The sequence below is a fragment of the Oculina patagonica genome, chromosome 12, assembly GCF_052425735.1.
Source record: "Oculina patagonica isolate OP01 chromosome 12, crgOcupat, whole genome shotgun sequence".
NCBI lineage: Eukaryota > Metazoa > Cnidaria > Anthozoa > Scleractinia > Oculinidae > Oculina > Oculina patagonica.
In genome coordinates this window covers 8,147,974-8,165,694 of record NC_135769.1, presented here as the reverse complement: position 1 = coordinate 8,165,694, position 17,721 = coordinate 8,147,974, and the positions used below count along the sequence as shown (strand labels likewise).

The 17,721-nt window shown below is 37.6% G+C and overlaps 1 protein-coding gene and 1 long non-coding RNA gene across 2 annotated transcripts; both read right to left on the bottom strand.

Moving 5' to 3' along the window:
- Positions 1-664: 664 nt before the first annotated feature.
- On the bottom strand, positions 665-10,533 carry LOC144633260 (uncharacterized). The gene is made up of 6 exons (XM_078492103.1): positions 10,259-10,533; positions 8,570-8,711; positions 7,081-7,400; positions 6,114-6,255; positions 4,832-5,125; positions 665-1,293 (listed from the first exon to the last, which is right to left on the bottom strand). The coding sequence occupies exons 1-6, from the start codon at positions 10,520-10,522 to the stop codon at positions 761-763; spliced, it is 1,695 nt and encodes a 564-aa protein (XP_078348229.1). The 5' UTR covers positions 10,523-10,533; the 3' UTR covers positions 665-760.
- A 360-nt stretch (positions 10,534-10,893) lies between these two features.
- Positions 10,894-14,606, bottom strand: LOC144633354 (uncharacterized). The gene is made up of 3 exons (XR_013567052.1): positions 14,558-14,606; positions 12,533-12,610; positions 10,894-10,954 (listed from the first exon to the last, which is right to left on the bottom strand). It is a non-coding gene; the product is annotated as an uncharacterized LOC144633354 (long non-coding RNA).
- Between the last annotated feature and the right edge of the window lie 3,115 nt (positions 14,607-17,721).

Sequence of the window (17,721 nt, the reverse complement as noted above, 5' to 3'; positions counted from 1 at the left end):
GAAACATCCCGACATTTCAACACACGTGTCAGGGAACACCTAACAATGGACAGGGCATCACACATTTCTAAAAGCCTTGAGAGCTCAGAAACATGCCGCTCCGCTCACAGGCCAATTTTGACATCATCGATCAGGCCTCTTCAAAGTTTGCACGCAAGATTAACGAAGCGCTCCACATCCGTTGGGAAAAACCAACACAACGCACAAGTTCAATTTTTTCTTATTATTGTTACTGTACAAGAAAAAATACAAGTTTTTACAGACATAACGTCTACAAAATTAGTCAAAATTTACAGACTTTCTATGATATTTACAAAATGTCTGTAAGTGTGCACGTTTACAGACATTGAAATTTACAAGAAAAGTACAAAGATTTTATAAATGACATTTTTAAGTCTGTAAATGGTTCAGTTTTTCCAGTGACGTGCTAATTTTTACTATAATCATTGTAACGTTGTTTTTTTATACTTTATTGTGATATTTTTCAAATCGCACTAAGGATGGCGGATTGATCTCTGCCAAAACATGTCTGCCAAACTTAGAAGTGTCGTGTTTTGTTTAGAATTTATTTTATCGTTGCTTCTAAGACCTTTCATGACTGGTATTATATTCTCTTATATCAATCTTGTTTTAAGTGTGATTTTGGACAAGTATTGTTAAAGTAAGGAGAAATTAAATGTAAAACATTAACCTTGTCAGTCAGATTGCTTCTTCGATCCACCTTACTATTAATGTTGCTCGCAGCCAAAAGAACGCGAGTTTATAAAACTGTTTCCTGTTCCATAACAATGTCCATCACCGCGTCATCACGGCTACCAACGGGGTTTTCACAATCAGTCTGTTCTGCTTTGTCATCTTGTATCCTGGAATCATTTTGAACATTGAGAAATCTAAGGAGTCTGTTCTCCCACTGAGGCTTCTCCAGTGAATTAGAATAGTCGATAAAATTTCTTTTTCTCAGCTCCCGAGGAAGCTTGCGGCCCTCTGATTCTTTATCGATCCTTATAATAACCAGACTGTCGTCTTGCCTGTTTAGCAGTCGATACTTTGCGATGTTTAGCTCATAGATACAGTAATTACTCTTCAAAAAATTGCTTGATAACACTGCTATGATTTTGTGGCTGCTGTAGACACTTTCTGCCATGCACTCCTGGAAAGGTTTTCCAGGTGTAAAGTCTCTGTAGTGAATGCAGCACTTTAAATGATGCTTCTCTTCAAGTAAAGGAAGGAGTGTTCCGCTCACCCACTGGGAATCCTCTTGGTTGTATATTATGAATGCATGGTATTTGAATTCTGCATAAAGATAAAAAGAAAGAAACCTAAATTGAAATCATTATTAACTCTTTGTAGCGCCTTAGCTCAAATGTTGGACATATTTCATAATTTGCTGTGTATAGATGTACACCCAGGAAACCATATTCCTCAAATCGTCTTGTGGGGCGCTGGAAAATATCGAAAGCTTTGTCTATGCCTATCGTATCGACGGAGGTAGAAACTGAAAAGGCTTCTCTCGTGCTGTGAAAAAGAGCTCTAGTTGGCCAGGATAAAAGAACCACAAAAGTGTCTTAGGAAAAAATGGTCTACTCTGACGCCATTTAAAACAAGACTTCGTTGGGAGGGAATGGGGTATCGTGGGATTTACCCTCACTCTAGTAGATTAGTCAGACATGCGCGGGATTATCACGTCTTTCTTGATCTGTTGTGCTAAGAATGACGTCCACATATCAAAAATTATACTCTGTACGTTTAGATTCCACTTTCCAATACGGGAGATGTAATTTGTGGTACTTTATTGACATTTTTTAGTGTCTCAGTTCCCCTTATCGCACCGCACCATACAAAAGTTTCATCTGCCTTAAAATATCTTGGTCAGCAGTAAACCTCTACTTGCCGTAGAGTTAGTGGTAATTTGTACGTTGCCTTTTCGTAATATCTCTCCTTAAATTCATCTTCACGAACTTTTCTAGCTAGTTAACGCCCGGGGGGGGGGGGGGCACTTCCATATATGAGCTATATAGGTATGTGCCGCTGTGAAGGGTATTGTTTTCAAGCAGTTTAGTCTGGGATAGGGTATAGAAATCCGAAATGTTTGCTCTAGTAAAAGGTAGCATTTTCCGAAAAACTGATCTGTGTTATGACGAATTTAGTCCAAAATAGGAATAGAAACTCAGAAGATAAGGAGGCGCTTCTAAACGTAAATAAAATCACCGCGGCATCGTTGTTGACAGATGGTTTCCCATTAAAACACTGATAATGATACAGTTCTAAAAAATGCAAGTCTGGGATAGGGTAGGGATTTACAGTATTATTTATTCCAGTATAGGGTTGCAAAAATCAGCTAAACATGGTCTGGTATAAAGCAAGGGCTTCAAATTCCCAGCGGCACACCCCACCCAAAAATATACAGGGTGCCCCCCGGGAGTTAACGCAATTAAAATAGTTAAAGGTCTCAATCGTAAGCGAACTACTAGCCTGGAGGCGAAGAAATGCTTTTCTTGGAGAACACACAGTACTTAATCAGTAAGCCAGTAATCAGAGCTAGTGCTACCAGGATTCCAAGCGATGTGGACACATAAGTAATAGTATGGCTGGAACCTGGATGAAGAGAAATAACGTTAGAAAGAATCGACACAACGCATGGTCATTGTAAATTTTCTATACTTTTCTCTGCCACTTTCTTCACAAAATTAGATTTCGCTGACATAAAATAAAAACGTGTCATTTTATTATGAAGGAATTTCTGATATAGTTGACCTTCTTGGCCATCGTGTGAATTCTAAAACAAGTGAAATAACAAATAACAAACTGGCAAATTTAAAGCAAAGTCTACTTACTTGACTTTTTATCCGTAGTCGGCGGGACACCTATTAGTAATCGGGTAACAAAATAATAATAATAATAATAATATTTAAAACTTATATTGCGCTTTTTCTATAAAAATATTCAAAAGCGCATTACAATAATTATTATTAAACTAAATTAAAAAAAGTTACACAATAAAAATGAATTTAAAATTACAATATTTACATATTAAAATTTCCAGAGTAATAGTGGTAACAAAGAACCCTTGATGTTAGCTTAACCCCGAAATTCAGTCTCCTGTATCAAATAACACTTCTTAGGGCACATTTAACTATTTACCTCCAACGATTAATAAATAGTAAAATAATTGTAAAAATTGTCCGCTCAGTACTTAGCCTCTAAGTGCAGGTTTAGTGTATTTATCTTCTGATGCAATCATCGACATCTCAGCCCATGCTAATTTATATTTTGCTGGGAAGTCTGGTTTTCACTGGCGACGCAAGCACAAGCGCAAGGATAACAGCTCTTATTTCACCGTGAAAACGGCTTCGACTCAAGCAAAAGAACAAGCGTAGTGCATTTTGATAGTTGTGCTTGTGCTTGCCGCAAGCACAAGCACAAGGATCAAAATTTGTCCTTTTTTCGTGATTGTGCTTGTGCTTGCGCTTTTGTTTGCGTCGCTAGTGAAAACCAGGCTTTACTCTCCCCAGACCTTGTTAATCACGACAACCGTTATAAGTCCCTTTATCACATATATAGCGAGAATTTTGGGCAATAAATCTCCCAAATAGATTTCTATATTTGCTATATTTCACATGTGAGAAAAGCGATACGTCCAATCAGCTTTGCGTATAGCTTTCTTCACATGTGAAAAATATAACCAATCAGCATCTAGAGTGGAACGACCCAACCAATCAAAGCACGAGAACTCAAATGGTTTCCAACGAGGTTGAGCAAACAGCGAGCGGCAAGTTTGTTCCCTACGGCAGTTTATGCTTTGAAAATATGGCTACACGGTTTGTTCCTTTAAAAAAACTTTGTCTTTAGAGTACTTTATGGAAAGGCAAGCAAACAGGAACTCGCTAAGCAAAACCGAAAGAATACAGTAATGATATTATAACGATAAAAATCATTCTTCAAAGGCGGAGCGAAGACAAGCGAAGTGTCGACAAGTGAAAGCGAAGACAAGAATTTCTTCAAAACTTACAACACATCCGCGGACTTTCTAAGAATATTCAAGCACTAGCACCCTCGGGAACATCATGGTAAAGTAGATTGCATTTTTGAATGTGGATTTGCGTCGCAATTATTGCCTAATTAATCGACTCCTTGTGTGTAATATCGCAATTTTGTTCAAAATTCGCCTGCGTGTTTAGTTGATTCGCTTGTGGCGACGCTTCCTGGATGCGATACCAAAACTTTTGCTTTCAAAAAGTAACGCAATGTGTTTAATTAAATAAAGTTTTTGCAGAAGATTTTGTCGGCAGTAATTTTTCTTATTTGATTAAAAGTGGTTTCGCTTGAAAAGTGATGTGCATTTGCCTGCTTTGTTTTTCCTCCCGCTAGGTCAAACTGTAATATGTCAAAGGTTTATGTGAAAAATCGCGTAAACTTTACAATGCTTGAATTCTCGTTATATATATAATAAACAAATTACAGCATAGAAAGTGCTTTGTACGGATTTTTATTCACTCGTTGCAAAACTTTGGAAAACTCACTCGTTCGCTTCGCTCACTCGTTCGTTTTTCCAAAGTTTTGCAACTCGTGAATAAAAATCCGTACGTCGCACTTTCTATGAAGTAATCTATATATATTACTTTAGCAAATACGGTTGGGCAAGGCCTAGAAAACTCCCCGTTGCAAGTGACACTTTATTTGGCCTGAACAAAAAATTCTTTCATAAGACCAAGGTAGGCCATAAATTACATGAAGAGTAACAAGTGTTCGGAGAATCTTTACTTCTATAATGACCTATAATGGATATTTAACGTAGTTAAACTCAAAAGGAAACACCTTACACCTCCTGTACCTGCACAACTTGAATTGCTACATTCTGCTTTCTGAGTGTTATTTCTAAGAAGACGGCAGTTCTCTTCGCTGCTGCAATTTGCTGTCTTATTTTTATTTTCTAAATAAGGGCAGTCCTTTCCGCTGTTGCATTCTACTGTCTGGTTGTTACTTCCTAAGTGTGAGCAGTCCTTTCCATATCGACCAGGAGGCGGATTTGTACAAGAACGGTTCCGTGAACGAAGTCCAACACCACAAGATGCAGAACACTCAGTCCAGGAACTCCATTGAGAATAGCCACCATTTTCTGCCAGAACTGAAAAAAGGATATAGTTTATTGATTTTTTTTTGCTCTTTAATGTTCGAAACTGGCATTTTTTTTACTAGTTATGTACATCATTGTTCAATTTCAAGCCTTGAAGTTCTGCGAACTTAACCTTCGGACGTACAAACAAACTCATACCCCTACCATCGTGCAAGGGTGGGCGCAGCAAAGTTATTTTGCACTGAAGAGAAAGTCCGTAATTTATATTACTCTACAAGTAGTCGTAACTTTTATTAGCTGTGACGTCATTACAGCCGCCATCTTGGAGCCGTCATCTTGGATTTCACCATTTTCTTAGAAGGTCAGAAAATAACGCTTATTATGGAATGTAAATATAAACCAATTGGAAAAAATAAAAGGGGACATAGCGGTGCCGGGCAACCGAATGTGCGTAGCTATCGAAGGGTTGCTAAGGGCACAGTGAATAGCTTGACAAAGTCGCTGTCTAGTTTGCATGTCTTGGTCTTGACCGTACACAAAACACAATAGCTATTTGCATTTTGTTTGTTCTTTTGAAGTTTGCCGGACATCACAACAACAAACAGTGATAACTGTGTCCAGTCTGGCAAAAGTAGGGCTTGCGAATTATACCAATTAAAAATAACTCCAATGATTCTGAAATGATTTACCATTTTTTGGTTGTAAAATGTCAACCGTAACCAATTTTTCGCTTGGTATTCCACGCCGCCAAAACATTCTCAGTGATGAGAAACATGAGGTGAGAAATCAGTGGCGTTAAACATCAAACGCAAACACCGCCACTATTTGCATTTCACACGCATGCAGTCATTGATATTTAAATCTTTCTGAGAAAACAAAACTTTGGTTGACGTCTTTCTTAGCAACGGCTTGATTGATATACACTCGCACCGTTTCCAGGCACTGATATGTCTCCAAAGAGAAGTGCCGACTTTCTCCCCCCACCCCCCTCCCCCCCCCCCCCGATAAAAAAGACGTGTTAGAATGGAAGTACGCTTACTTGCTAGGCAGCCGTAGAATTCTAACCGCAAAGCTATGATAATGAACCAAGACTCAGGAATAACTCTTATGTACTGTGCTCGTATTGGTGGGACCAGCTCGTGAGTGACGACGTTGTTCCTGTCTGTGTTTCCTGTAAAAATCTGAATAAAAGCAAAGGTAAGTCCGAGGGGGGGGGGGGGGGGGGGGGAGGGGGTAGGCTTTTGAGACCTGCGCTGACTTTGAACGCTTATATATAACATTTTCAAGATTCAACCAAACGCTGCCAAACTTTGCGACTTTACCTAAAATTTATCTGGGAATAATTTGGTAGGATAGGTTGTTGTGTCAGGAACTTGACATCACCATGGCAATGGCATTTTGACAGGCATGTTTTACCAAATTTGTAATTTTCGTGTTTTTATTAATGAACATTAGCTTTAATGCAATAATTTTCACCTATTTATGGTTCTTAAGCAAAGTTTTATCTATTTTGAGTACTTTGCATTAATATTGGGTGGTTTTCTGGCATTTTGGAAAAAAAAAATGAAATCCAAGATGGCGGATCCAAGATGGCGGCTGTTTTGACATCATGATGTAATTGTCACGTGATGTGACGTCATCATCTCTTGTGACGTATACCAAATTATGGTCACCATGCTATGATACAACTTTTTGCAAAGGTAAGGTGGCTCTGAAACAGCTTCAGGAAACTGACTAGTTGTAACCCGCACAAGTGTTCAGTTGAATATTTTGTATGAACAGTGAGTCATTTTTTTATATTGAGTAGTTACTACTAGTTATATTACAGGGCATGTTGGAAATCTCTTTTTGCTAGTTTAAGCTATGCATCTTGTTGGAAATTGCAAAAGACTTCGCCCAGAAACTATTTGCCTTTCCAATCGTAAATATAAGACCCTGCGACAATCTCGGAAAACGCTAATCACGAAAATCTCTCCTACCGAAACAAAACTCTCGCAAAGATTTACCTTGGTATGCGATTCTGGTTGATATTGCTGAAAGGAAGAACCATCATGACTGTATTGCAGTGTGTAACTCTCGACATAATTAAGTGTATTGTAATAACCCTGTGTAGCAATACCCATAATTTCTGTCTCTTTTCCAAAATTGACCTGAAGCCACTGACTGCGATCTTGCCTTCTTGGTATCCAGCCGCCCACACGTCCAGGTTCTCCTTTAAAGTTCAGCCTGGCATTCGCAGCTGTATATGCCGGAGTAAGTTCGGAGGAAGCCGTTATGGCGGAATTTGGTATCAAGCCGCTTTCCATTCCGAGTGGATTCTTGCAACCTATGAAAAGCAATACGGCATTTGTAGATGACTAGAAACATAAATTTTAGGAAGAATGTACCGTATATTGTTGGGGGGGGGGGGGGGGGGGTGAATAGTGAAATAATAAAATATGAAATTACAATTTTTGTGTTTACGTAAGATTAAAAAAAATATTGCGAGACAATTTGTGATGGTTTTCATCAATAATACACAAAAAGTTTGCTCGAGCGAAAATAAACATCAGGAAACGCAGTCATTGCAAAAATTGTTTTGAAAAACGTACAGTATTCAGTATGCAGCAGTAATTCACTCCTTGCAGCATGCTTGTGTCCCTCTTTTGGGCGCTAATATGGTGGTCATAAAATTGTACAATGAGTAATATAGATTCTACTATCAATATAATTCGCTTTCATTTAAAATCTCCTTAGTTATCACGGCCAAATTTTTATCATGTCTTCAACTGAAAAAATGCCATAAAAAATGTCTTGTAGTAAAAGTAAAGTAAAACGTTAAAAAGTGAAGTCTCCCAATCTGGGCTGTCAAACCTAATGTACAGAGTTAATTAGATAAATACAAATATCCGATAAAATACCTTAGTAAGAAATATTGGATAAAAGCTTGAAAATGTAAATCTCTTATCTAAAGAAATGTTTAGCAAAGACATTTTTTCGAATTTTATATCCTAAACACAGCACTAAATCAATACAAAATTTTGCAAAGAATATTTGCTCTCTTTCGTTTTTACTTGTCTTTTTCCCTTTATTTCTAGAATATGTCAAAGGAGTACCTTTGTAAGATCAGCTGTTTAGATTTTGGAATTCTAATTTTTAGGAAACGGCCTTATGTGCAACTAAGGTACGGTCTATTATTTTCCTGGAGAGGGTGGGGGAGATATGAAAAGTTTTCCACTCCAAACTTTTTTTTAGTTTATGCACCTCTGCAAGCATTTTTTTCGAAATTTCCTCCTATGTTTTGTTATACATGTCGTGTTCGCAAACAATTTATTTTGTCTTTCTAGGCCCTACAAGCAATTTTTTTCATTATTTTTCATACCTCCCCTCCAAAAAATAATGGTCCGCCCCTAAAAGCACGAAGATGATCAAGTTATGCTAATGACATCGGGTGAAAACCGCCAACAAACATGGGCCCAAAAAACAGACTGAACTACAATTTTGACATATCCTTACCTGGATAACAGCCATAGAAGTCAGCCCTTAAGGAAATCCAACCATAGTAGCTTATTGGGTTGATTCGGATGTAGCGGGTGATTATGGGATTCTGCAGTTTGTTTCTGACAACTGTATCTCGATCAGTGTTACCATCAAATATCTTAAAGAAGACACAGACAAACACGACTGTTAAACCTCGATTATTTAAAGTTTTATATCACAGCTTCTAAGGCATAATTTTAAATACACCATGAAAAATGCCAAAGTAATTAATTTATTAATCAATTTAAAATTTCCTTAAAAAAATTTCTCGAATCTGATTGGCTTAGAGAAATGCAGTTTTCAGTAAATTCGATGCACAAATGAGGAAATACAGTGCACAAAAAAGAAACAAACGCGGCATATTGATTGATTAATAAACAAAGGCAGCCACAGAGGGCCAATCAAACGCTACCACGCGACGCGAATGGCGCAAAGTTTGGATCTGCTTCGAGATGCGAGTGAAAAAAATGGCTGGCGTTTTGAGAACAGTAGAGGACCAGAAGACAGCTCTAAATACCATAGCACTGAAAAGCACTGGTTTTTGGTTTTCGATTTGAAATAACTGATTTCCTTAGAAGGAAATTGCCGACGAAATCCAAGCTACAAGTCGACTATTAAAGCTTTATGCCTTAATTTGCTTGTACAAATTTATTTACGGCGGCGAATTCGCCAAATTAAAAAACAACAAACACATTGGCGAAGATTATGGACCAGATAGCCTCAAAGTTATGCTTACATCGCTTGAAAGACACTGTACTTCGAGAAGAGAACTTATAGACTTTTTATTGTACGAGACAGAGAATTGATTTATCCAAGGAAGTGTTAAAATAAAAAGCGAAACAGCTTCACTTGGCTAGCCGTCGAGTTGAAAGCGCTCAAGCAAAGCTCGACAGGTAGAAGCAGGAGAAAATCTTTGGAAGAGGTAAAACCCAGGATCTTTTATTCAGACAATTCGTTTGACTGTTTAGCCAGATTTTCCTGCTAAAAAACTTTTAACATTGAGAAACCTTTGCATTGTTTAGGCTTTGACCTTGTCTTAAATGAACGCGTGATGATATTTGCCGAGTATGAATAAATTGTTTTTGTACGAGATTTGCGCATGTTATTTTCTTGCAATTTTTTTATGAATATTATTAATAAGTAATCACATGATTTTTCTCGTGCAATTTGGGATAAATAAGCACTCGTAAATTTTCAAAGACTACAAACTTTGATAGCCTTTGAAAATTTACTCGTGCTTATTTATCCCAAATTGCATTCGAAATCATGTGATTACCTATACTAACTAATTGAAAAATTAAAAAAAAAATAAAACACCTTCCAATCGAAATACATAAATAAGTATTTTACCAGTTAATTAATCATATAAAAAAATTGAAAGATAGTAACTCCCTACCTTCCTAGTTACAAAAATGAATAAATGGAGTAATTATTTGATCAAATTAATTAATTAAGTAAATAATTAGGTAATTCCTAAATGTCTAGAGTTTGACCTACAATCTTGATCCATTAATCAACTACCTATTAATAATTAATTTATTAACATATGACTACTTACCTTACTACCGTCATTGATCAATCATCAAATGAAAGATCGTACGAAACAATGAATGAACGAAGCAAACTATAACCAACAATGCATTACATTTGAAAAGCAAAAAGTACCTTGACATGACCTCCTTCCTCATAGTCCTGGAAAAATATTCCGTCATTGCTGTATGACACACGGTACTTTGACACCCATTGATAAGCATCTTGTCTACCTTGAGTGGCAACCATAGTCACTTTAACAGAACGTCCAAAATCCACCTGAAACCAACTGTTTTCACGCAGATTGCCATTTGACCAGGCTCCATAACGTCCAGAAATACGCTTGAAATGAAGTCTTCCGTTTCCTGGCATATACCAGGTTCTACCTGTAGCCACCATACTTGAGGCCGTTATTGAGGAGTCAGGAATGGTATAGTTTTCTAACCCTAAGCTATCCTGACAAACAGCTAAAAGACAGATCAATTCAAACAATTTCATTTATTAGTACTTTGAGTAATCATAAACAGTTGAGTTTCCTGTGCTAACCCATTGTACGTATATTGGCCACTCGATTGACTGAATGACTTTTCAAATGAAGCTTTAAGATATTCGCCAATTTGTAACAATAATTCTACATTGATTTGAAAAAAGGATGACTCTGGGATCCGTTCAAGCCAGTCCAGCGCGAAACGTTAGGGGGGGGGGGGGGGGTGTTGTGCCAGGTAGCTGAGTCATAGACCTAATAGCCCTAGGATGCCACCATACTTGAGGCCGTTATTGAGGAGTCAGGAATGGTATAGTTTTCTAACCCTAAGCTATCCTGACAAACAGCTAAAAGACAGATCAATTCTAGCCTGCGAGCAGGCTCTCGTTGGGGCACGCGCGAATATACCTTGGGGCACACGCGAGTGGCGAGCGTAGCGATAAGGCGGGGAGTGGCGCCAATAAAGTGAGCCTGCTTTGATCTCTGTATATTTTTCATTTCTGTGCGTGTATTTCTAATGTTTCAGCGAAGTTCTAGTCTGTTTCTGCTAACCTAAAAAAGGAGCAGGATACGCTGTTAAAAGTTTGTTGATGAACCGAGATGTACTCGCCGTTTTGCTTGAATCGGTCTTCGCTTTCTTCGCATTCGATTTCCCTTTCCGCAGCGCTTTAGCTACAAACGAATACAGCTCGTGCATATTTCTTATTTTCCGTGCACAAGCCTGGCAAACTCTATCGGATTTATTCGCGGAGGCTGTCACTTGTAAACCAACATATTAGCACAGTTAAGCGAGGATAACACCAGCGAAAACTTTCTGCTTTTACGCTTGAAAGCTTGAAAGGAATTTTCTGTTGCGATCACACGAGCCGACTCTCCATCTTGGACTTTTAACGAACACGCACACAGTCGGCAGAAATCTCTAACCGAAGGAAGAAGAGGTTTTTTTTCAACGCTTGCTTTATTTCTTCGGTGTAGCATTCAATACCGACATTGTGGAAAGTTTGCATTGGAAATTTTCCCGATAAATCTAAAACTATCAGGCTTATTCGCTGTCAACGTTCCTGTCAAACTTCTATTCCCGTGAAACTTAATTGACTTATCAGTGTTCCTGCGGTTTCCGGGGTGGAAGTGAAAAATTAGCAGAGATCGATGCAGGCTCACTCGCGGCTGACGCCGCTCGCTGTCGCGGCTGACGCCGCTCGCTGTCGCGGCTTCGCCGCTTTTGTGTAGCTCTCGCGCGTGCCCCAAGGTGAGCCTGCTCGCAGGCTAGATCAATTCAAACAATTTCATTTATTAGTACTTTGAGTAATCATAAACAGTTGAGTTTCCTGTGCTAACCCATTGTACATATATTGGCCACCCGATTGACTGAATGACTTTTCAAATGAAGCTTTAAGATATTCGCCAATTTGTAACAATAATTCTACATTGATTTGAAAAAAGGATGACTCTGGGATCCGTTCAAGCCAGTCCAGCGCGAAACGTTAGGGGGGGGGGGGGGGGATGTTCTGCCAGGTAGCTGAGTCATAGACCTAATAGCCCTAGGATGTCTAGGGTCAGGTATTGAATGGCTGGCTTGCTAGAGGTGGTAAAAACAGAGCCCTGAGGATAGGAATATATTGTCACGAAAAATTGATTATTCTTAAGGTCAGCAAAGAAAAAAAGCCCAGAAGCCCTAGATAGATATAATAATAAACCAAATTAATTTTTAGGTCTGCGTTTTAAATATAAAGCAATTAAGTTGAAAACGAGCTGTCGGTTGTTGAACAGAAAGTAAACTTGTATCAAATGTAAGAAAATTTGTTGACAGTGGACTTCTATAATAAAAACATTGAATTTCTCGTGTGTTTGCCCTAATTACCCATGATTCCAGTCAATCACAGAGGGTGCATACCATTAAGTAGAATAGACTGTTCATAAGTTACCTATTCTACTGCATGACACCATCTGCGCCATAACCGTCAGACCAAACGACAAGGTAAAACTAGCAGGCATCATCAAGCCTGTAAACAAAAAAAACATATATTAAATCAATAGTATTGTTAGTTGAAAACAATAGAAATAAATTTAAAGCTGAACGAGAAATTGTTAGTAATTTATTGTCTTTTGCTATTGTTTTGGTAAGCTGCAAAAGAAACGCGTGCCATTGTCACGAACAGTTACTTATTTTTAGAATCAAGGCTTTATCCACGCGATAAAAAATGAACGTTTCCATCTGTAAACGCACCCGAGTTATCTCGTCCACTTAAGTACAGTCGGACGATCGTTCACGTATCGCTTGCATCCTTCCACAGTTATACGGTAAACGGTTACGTAAACGCACAAAATTCTATTGAAAGAGGATGCCAGGACAACTAACAGTGAGCATCCGTTAATTATTTCCTGTGGCGTAGACATTTACAAAAGTATATGTTTATTTCTGTCCATACGTGAAAACTTAGTTTACCAATTTATCCACTTCGAGGCAATGAATCAGAAAACAGTGATACCGTATTTATTCGATAAGCGCCCTGGGCGATTTTTAAATTTTTGCATCTTGAGAGTCGGCGCTTCTTCGAGGTGGGCGCTTGTTCGAGGCTGGGCGGTTATTAAATTTTTACCATTTTCAGTAAGTAGTAAGTTTATTTGCAACAAAACAATAAAAAATAACAAAACGTGAAGATGTACCAAAGCAAAAAGTTAACTGTTCATTGCAAGTTTCTTTCAAATACAAGAAAACTCTGTCTTTGGGGAAGTCTCTTAGTAGTACTTAGTCAATTTCACTAAGGTCAATTAGCGAACTTTCTGAGGTGGGCGCCCATTCGTGGCTGGGCGCTTATTAACTTTTCCAACCTACAGGGTGGACGCTTATTCGAGGTTGGGCGCTTAATCGAATAAATATGGCAATCAAAATCATCTTTAAACTGCTCTTGTTTTAATTCTAGTTAACTTCAAATCACGGCATTGAACAAAAACTTTTTACCTTGTTTGATCGATAGAACAGGGTAGAATTCACGGAGTGCACATTTCTGAAAATAAATCCAAATTTATGTGCGAATATCCGCCCAGCTTCCCCGCCACCACCAGAAAACAAAAGTAATAATCATATAGCAATTTAAAGCCAGTAAACAGTGCTTTTCGCGCGCTCTGATTGGCTACTCAAACTCCGGATACCATTGCTATTCCCCTCCACTTCGGTGAATAACTGTTAACATTCAAGTTTCAAAAGGCGAGTGAGATATTGCTTTTTTTTTTGTTATGAGACATTCTTTTTATAATTATTTTATAACGAAAACTAAGAGGAGTTTAATTGAAAAAAAAAAAAAAACAAACCTTTGATATGTCAACTGTTGCAGCTCGTCGGCTTAAATTTCTTTAATATCTCTTTTTTGTATACTTTTCAAGAAACTCATTGTATTGTTTTATCCCTATTCAGACAGGGCTTTGTTAGACCTTCTGGGACTGGGGTTGGGGCTTTGAAAGCCACCCTCCACCCCATTGTAACTTCCAGAATATTTACAATGAAACTTATAGGATGTAAAGTCCGAACATCTATCTTTTGGTATACGTCACGTGGGATGATTACGTCACATGACGCGCGTTGCTAGCTCCAGTAGCTGAATTGAACTGCAAGTATGAAATATTGGTGGTTTTCATCAACATAAACAATGGGTTGGCTAGACAAAAAAAAAAAAAAAAACCATCTAAAAAAAAAATTGGAATTTCTAAATATTCCTAATAGGACGCAGTGGCTGAGGTTTTCTGCATTTTGATGACGTAAAATGGCTGTGCTGAAGTTGAATAAATGAGTGTAACGTTGCAACCCCCAAAGACGGGAAGGACATTTTTTTTAAAACGAAGGAGGTCACTAGCTCAAGGCTGCACTGAAATTGCTAAAAGGAAAAAACGTATAGCAGTGGATAAATTATCCTGACATCAGAAAAAAAAGTACATGAACAAAAATGTCTTACAATTACTGTAGTAGCTTTGATAGCAGAGTCAGGAATTACTTTATTTTCCATTCCAAGAGGAGAGTTACAACCTGAAAAAGGAGTAATAAACGCTAATAACGCTGTATGATGTTGTAAAAGAAATGAAGTAATTTAGAGAGTATATTAACCTTTAAGATTATATAACCATTACGCTATGTAACGAAATTTCACTTAATATTTTTTTTCTGATGTACAAAACAACTTTCAAATAAAAAGACACCTAGATAATAATATTAAAGGATGTAAATACCAAGGAAATAATAATAAACCAAAGATATACAGAGATGGTTACGGCTTAGGAGATAAAGACAAACTTTAAAAAATGACCATTTTTCAAGATGCGCCGTCCGTGACGTAAATTCTAGATTTTATTTAAAAAATTAAAGATTGAAGCACAGCCAGGATGAGACATAATAAAAACAATAAAAAACGTCCACTGGCTAAAAATATTTAAAATAATGAGATTTCGGCTGTCGCTCTACAGCCTTCGACGGATAAAAAATTGAATACAAAATAAATAAAATATATACAAGAAAGGTGAGATAAAAAGAAAATAATAAAAAACAAAAGCGAAGTAAAATGTGCTAATTAAGAGGCCATTATGTGAAAAGAATGCAGTATTGGCTTTGAATGGGCTTTGAATTATTGTCAGCATGCTTAGTAGCAGAGATGTGCCAAGCCTCCAAAGGTTTTCTAATGCGAAAAAAGCCTTTGTCGATGACACTAGAGTTCTCAAAGTCTATGCGATGGTCGAATGACCACGCATGTTTCGCAATGTTTGAGCCATTCGCACAGGTTTTACATTCCTGATATGCTTTTTTGCGGGTCTCAAAAAAGGCGAAATTTAGTTTAACCAGCAGTGGTTGTCAGGGCATGTATAAAGTTGACACATCAATATTTTCGCGAGGGATGAATGAAAAGCTGCTGAAAACATGAGCATATCAGAGTTAATTTACAACCTTTTCTAAATTGTGGAAAGACCATAACTCGGGAAGGGGTGACATTCACTCCGTCCCACTTGTACATTCTAGATTGAATATTATTGATAACTGCACAAGTTATACATTTTATGTGATGTTCTTAACTTTGCTTGTATTTTCTTTTAAGGTAACCAAAAATGCGTTAGGGTTAAAAATTTGATTACTAAAAACCATGAAAGCAAAAAGAAACAATGAAGTAGTAGCGGAGGAAAAAGGCTAACATGCAGAGAATCAAATTAGACACTGATGCTCCACTGAGAAAATGACTGTAATAGCATGCTATAATTAAATATTGTAGTTCCTATAACGCAATATGAAAAGGTTCGTTTATCCCATCTGCATGCGCAGCAGATCGCCAGACTCGTTAACTGTCTTAAAAAATCGATTCACATAATACTATTTCACGGGAAACTGTTTTATTTTGCGGTTCTTAAGGACGTGTTTGAGAAATAACTGATTACATATGAAAAATAAGCCCACACATGAAAGTACACCCACTCTAAAGGAAGACTAGAGAAGTGTAAATTTTTTGAGCCGTGAAGTTTTTCATGGTTTTTGGATTGTAAAACAAATGAGAGGGGTTTGGCTATAAAAATGGTCAAAAATTACAAATATTGTTGTCATGCGAGTTCTCCGCGCCATTGTAGCGAAATATGTAGCAGCAACAACAACCTTGAAGTTGATATTTATTATTTTCTCTTACTATGGACTATTGCACTTGTATTACAAGGATCCATTCAATAAACAATTTCGGGTTAATTTTTGTTTTTGCAATGACATATAAAAGCATTCCCATTGCCGGAAATTTTTTGCGCACTACCTTACCGGTATATAGATAATAATATATAGATTTAGGCAAGCCTAAAAGCGGAGCTCCCCGGTTAATTGCCTTCTATACTATTTTAGACCGATTTTTTTTTATTTATGTTATTATCTTTATATATTATATGCATCATTGTTCACCATGAACAATAGCACCAAATAAGAGATCAATCTCTTTTGATCAATCAAAATAGGATTATCAGTTAGCAGTAACTTTTCTTAACCCTAGGATGTACAATTCCCAGCGTATCCGATCGAACGTTCGGTAATCTAACCCAATCGAACACCAATCGTTCGATTGGGTTCGGCAATCGAACATATTCGAACTCACAATAAAATTTAGTCAATCAAACAAAATCGAACGTTCAATTACCGAACAGTCGACTCAATTAACCGTACATAACTGAACTCCTGTTTGTTTATATTGCGGACATTTGGACGGTGCACCGTCCCCCTCATTAATCCTGCGTGATTTACTTATCAAGAGACGGATTCCAAACAAAATAGAGTCGGATTGAATTCGATTGAGTTCGATTGGTTCGAAAATGGAACTCACAGCAAAATAGATGCTCGATTTTGTTCGATAACCGAACCCAATTGAACGATTGGTGTTCGATTGGGTTCGATTGATTTTTAGTTTGATTTTGTTTGATTGGATATGCCGGGACAGTTGAATCTCGATAACTCAAACTCATAAAAACTCCAACCTCTCACTAACTCATGATCAAACCTTTTTCGAATTCCCCTTCAGGTTAATTTTTTTTAATAATTTTACCCTCGCTAACTCAAACCTCCGATATTTCGAACCATTTTTGATTTCCCTTAAAGGTTCGAGTTATTGGGATCCAACTGTACAAGAAAACTCATACCCCCACCATCGTACAAGGGGTGGGGGGCTCGGAGACCCTCCTTGGAGATTTCCTCATATTAAGGAAAAATTCAGCATTGTAGAGTACCATATTTATTTGATTAAACGCCTCCCTCGAATAAACGCTGCAGATAAGGGCACAGATGTTAATAAATGCCGCCCTCAAATACACGCTGCATCACGATGTGGTGTTTAGTAATAGTAATTGGACTGAGTGGAGTACAATTCAGGAAGTAATCGGGCGAGTAATTTCAAAATCGGCCGAGCACGCAACGCGAGGACGATTTGAAATTACGAGCACGATTACTCTCTGAATTGTATGACACGAGGTCCAATTACTAATTAATCGCATCAATAACAAAATTTGAGGTTAGAAAGCCATTGAGAATCTTTTTTAGTGTGAAAAAGTCAAAGGTAAATTCAACTGGTTGTACAAACAGTGGGAAAACAGCAAAAAAGAACCCATTTATATG

What these genes read in the sequence shown, in the direction of transcription:
- LOC144633260 (XM_078492103.1), bottom strand. Translation starts at nt 10,522, where the DNA reads ATGGTGGCTACAGGTAGAACCTGGTATATGCCAGGAAACGGAAGACTT. An exon ending in AGGAAGGAGGTCATGTCAAG is followed by an intron (nt 8,712 to 10,258) that starts GTACTTTTTGCT and finishes GTCTTCTTTAAG; the next exon opens with ATATTTGATGGTAACACTGA. An exon ending in ATTCTACGGCTGCCTAGCAA is followed by an intron (nt 5,126 to 6,113) that starts GTAAGCGTACTT and finishes TCCTTTTTTCAG; the next exon opens with TTCTGGCAGAAAATGGTGGC.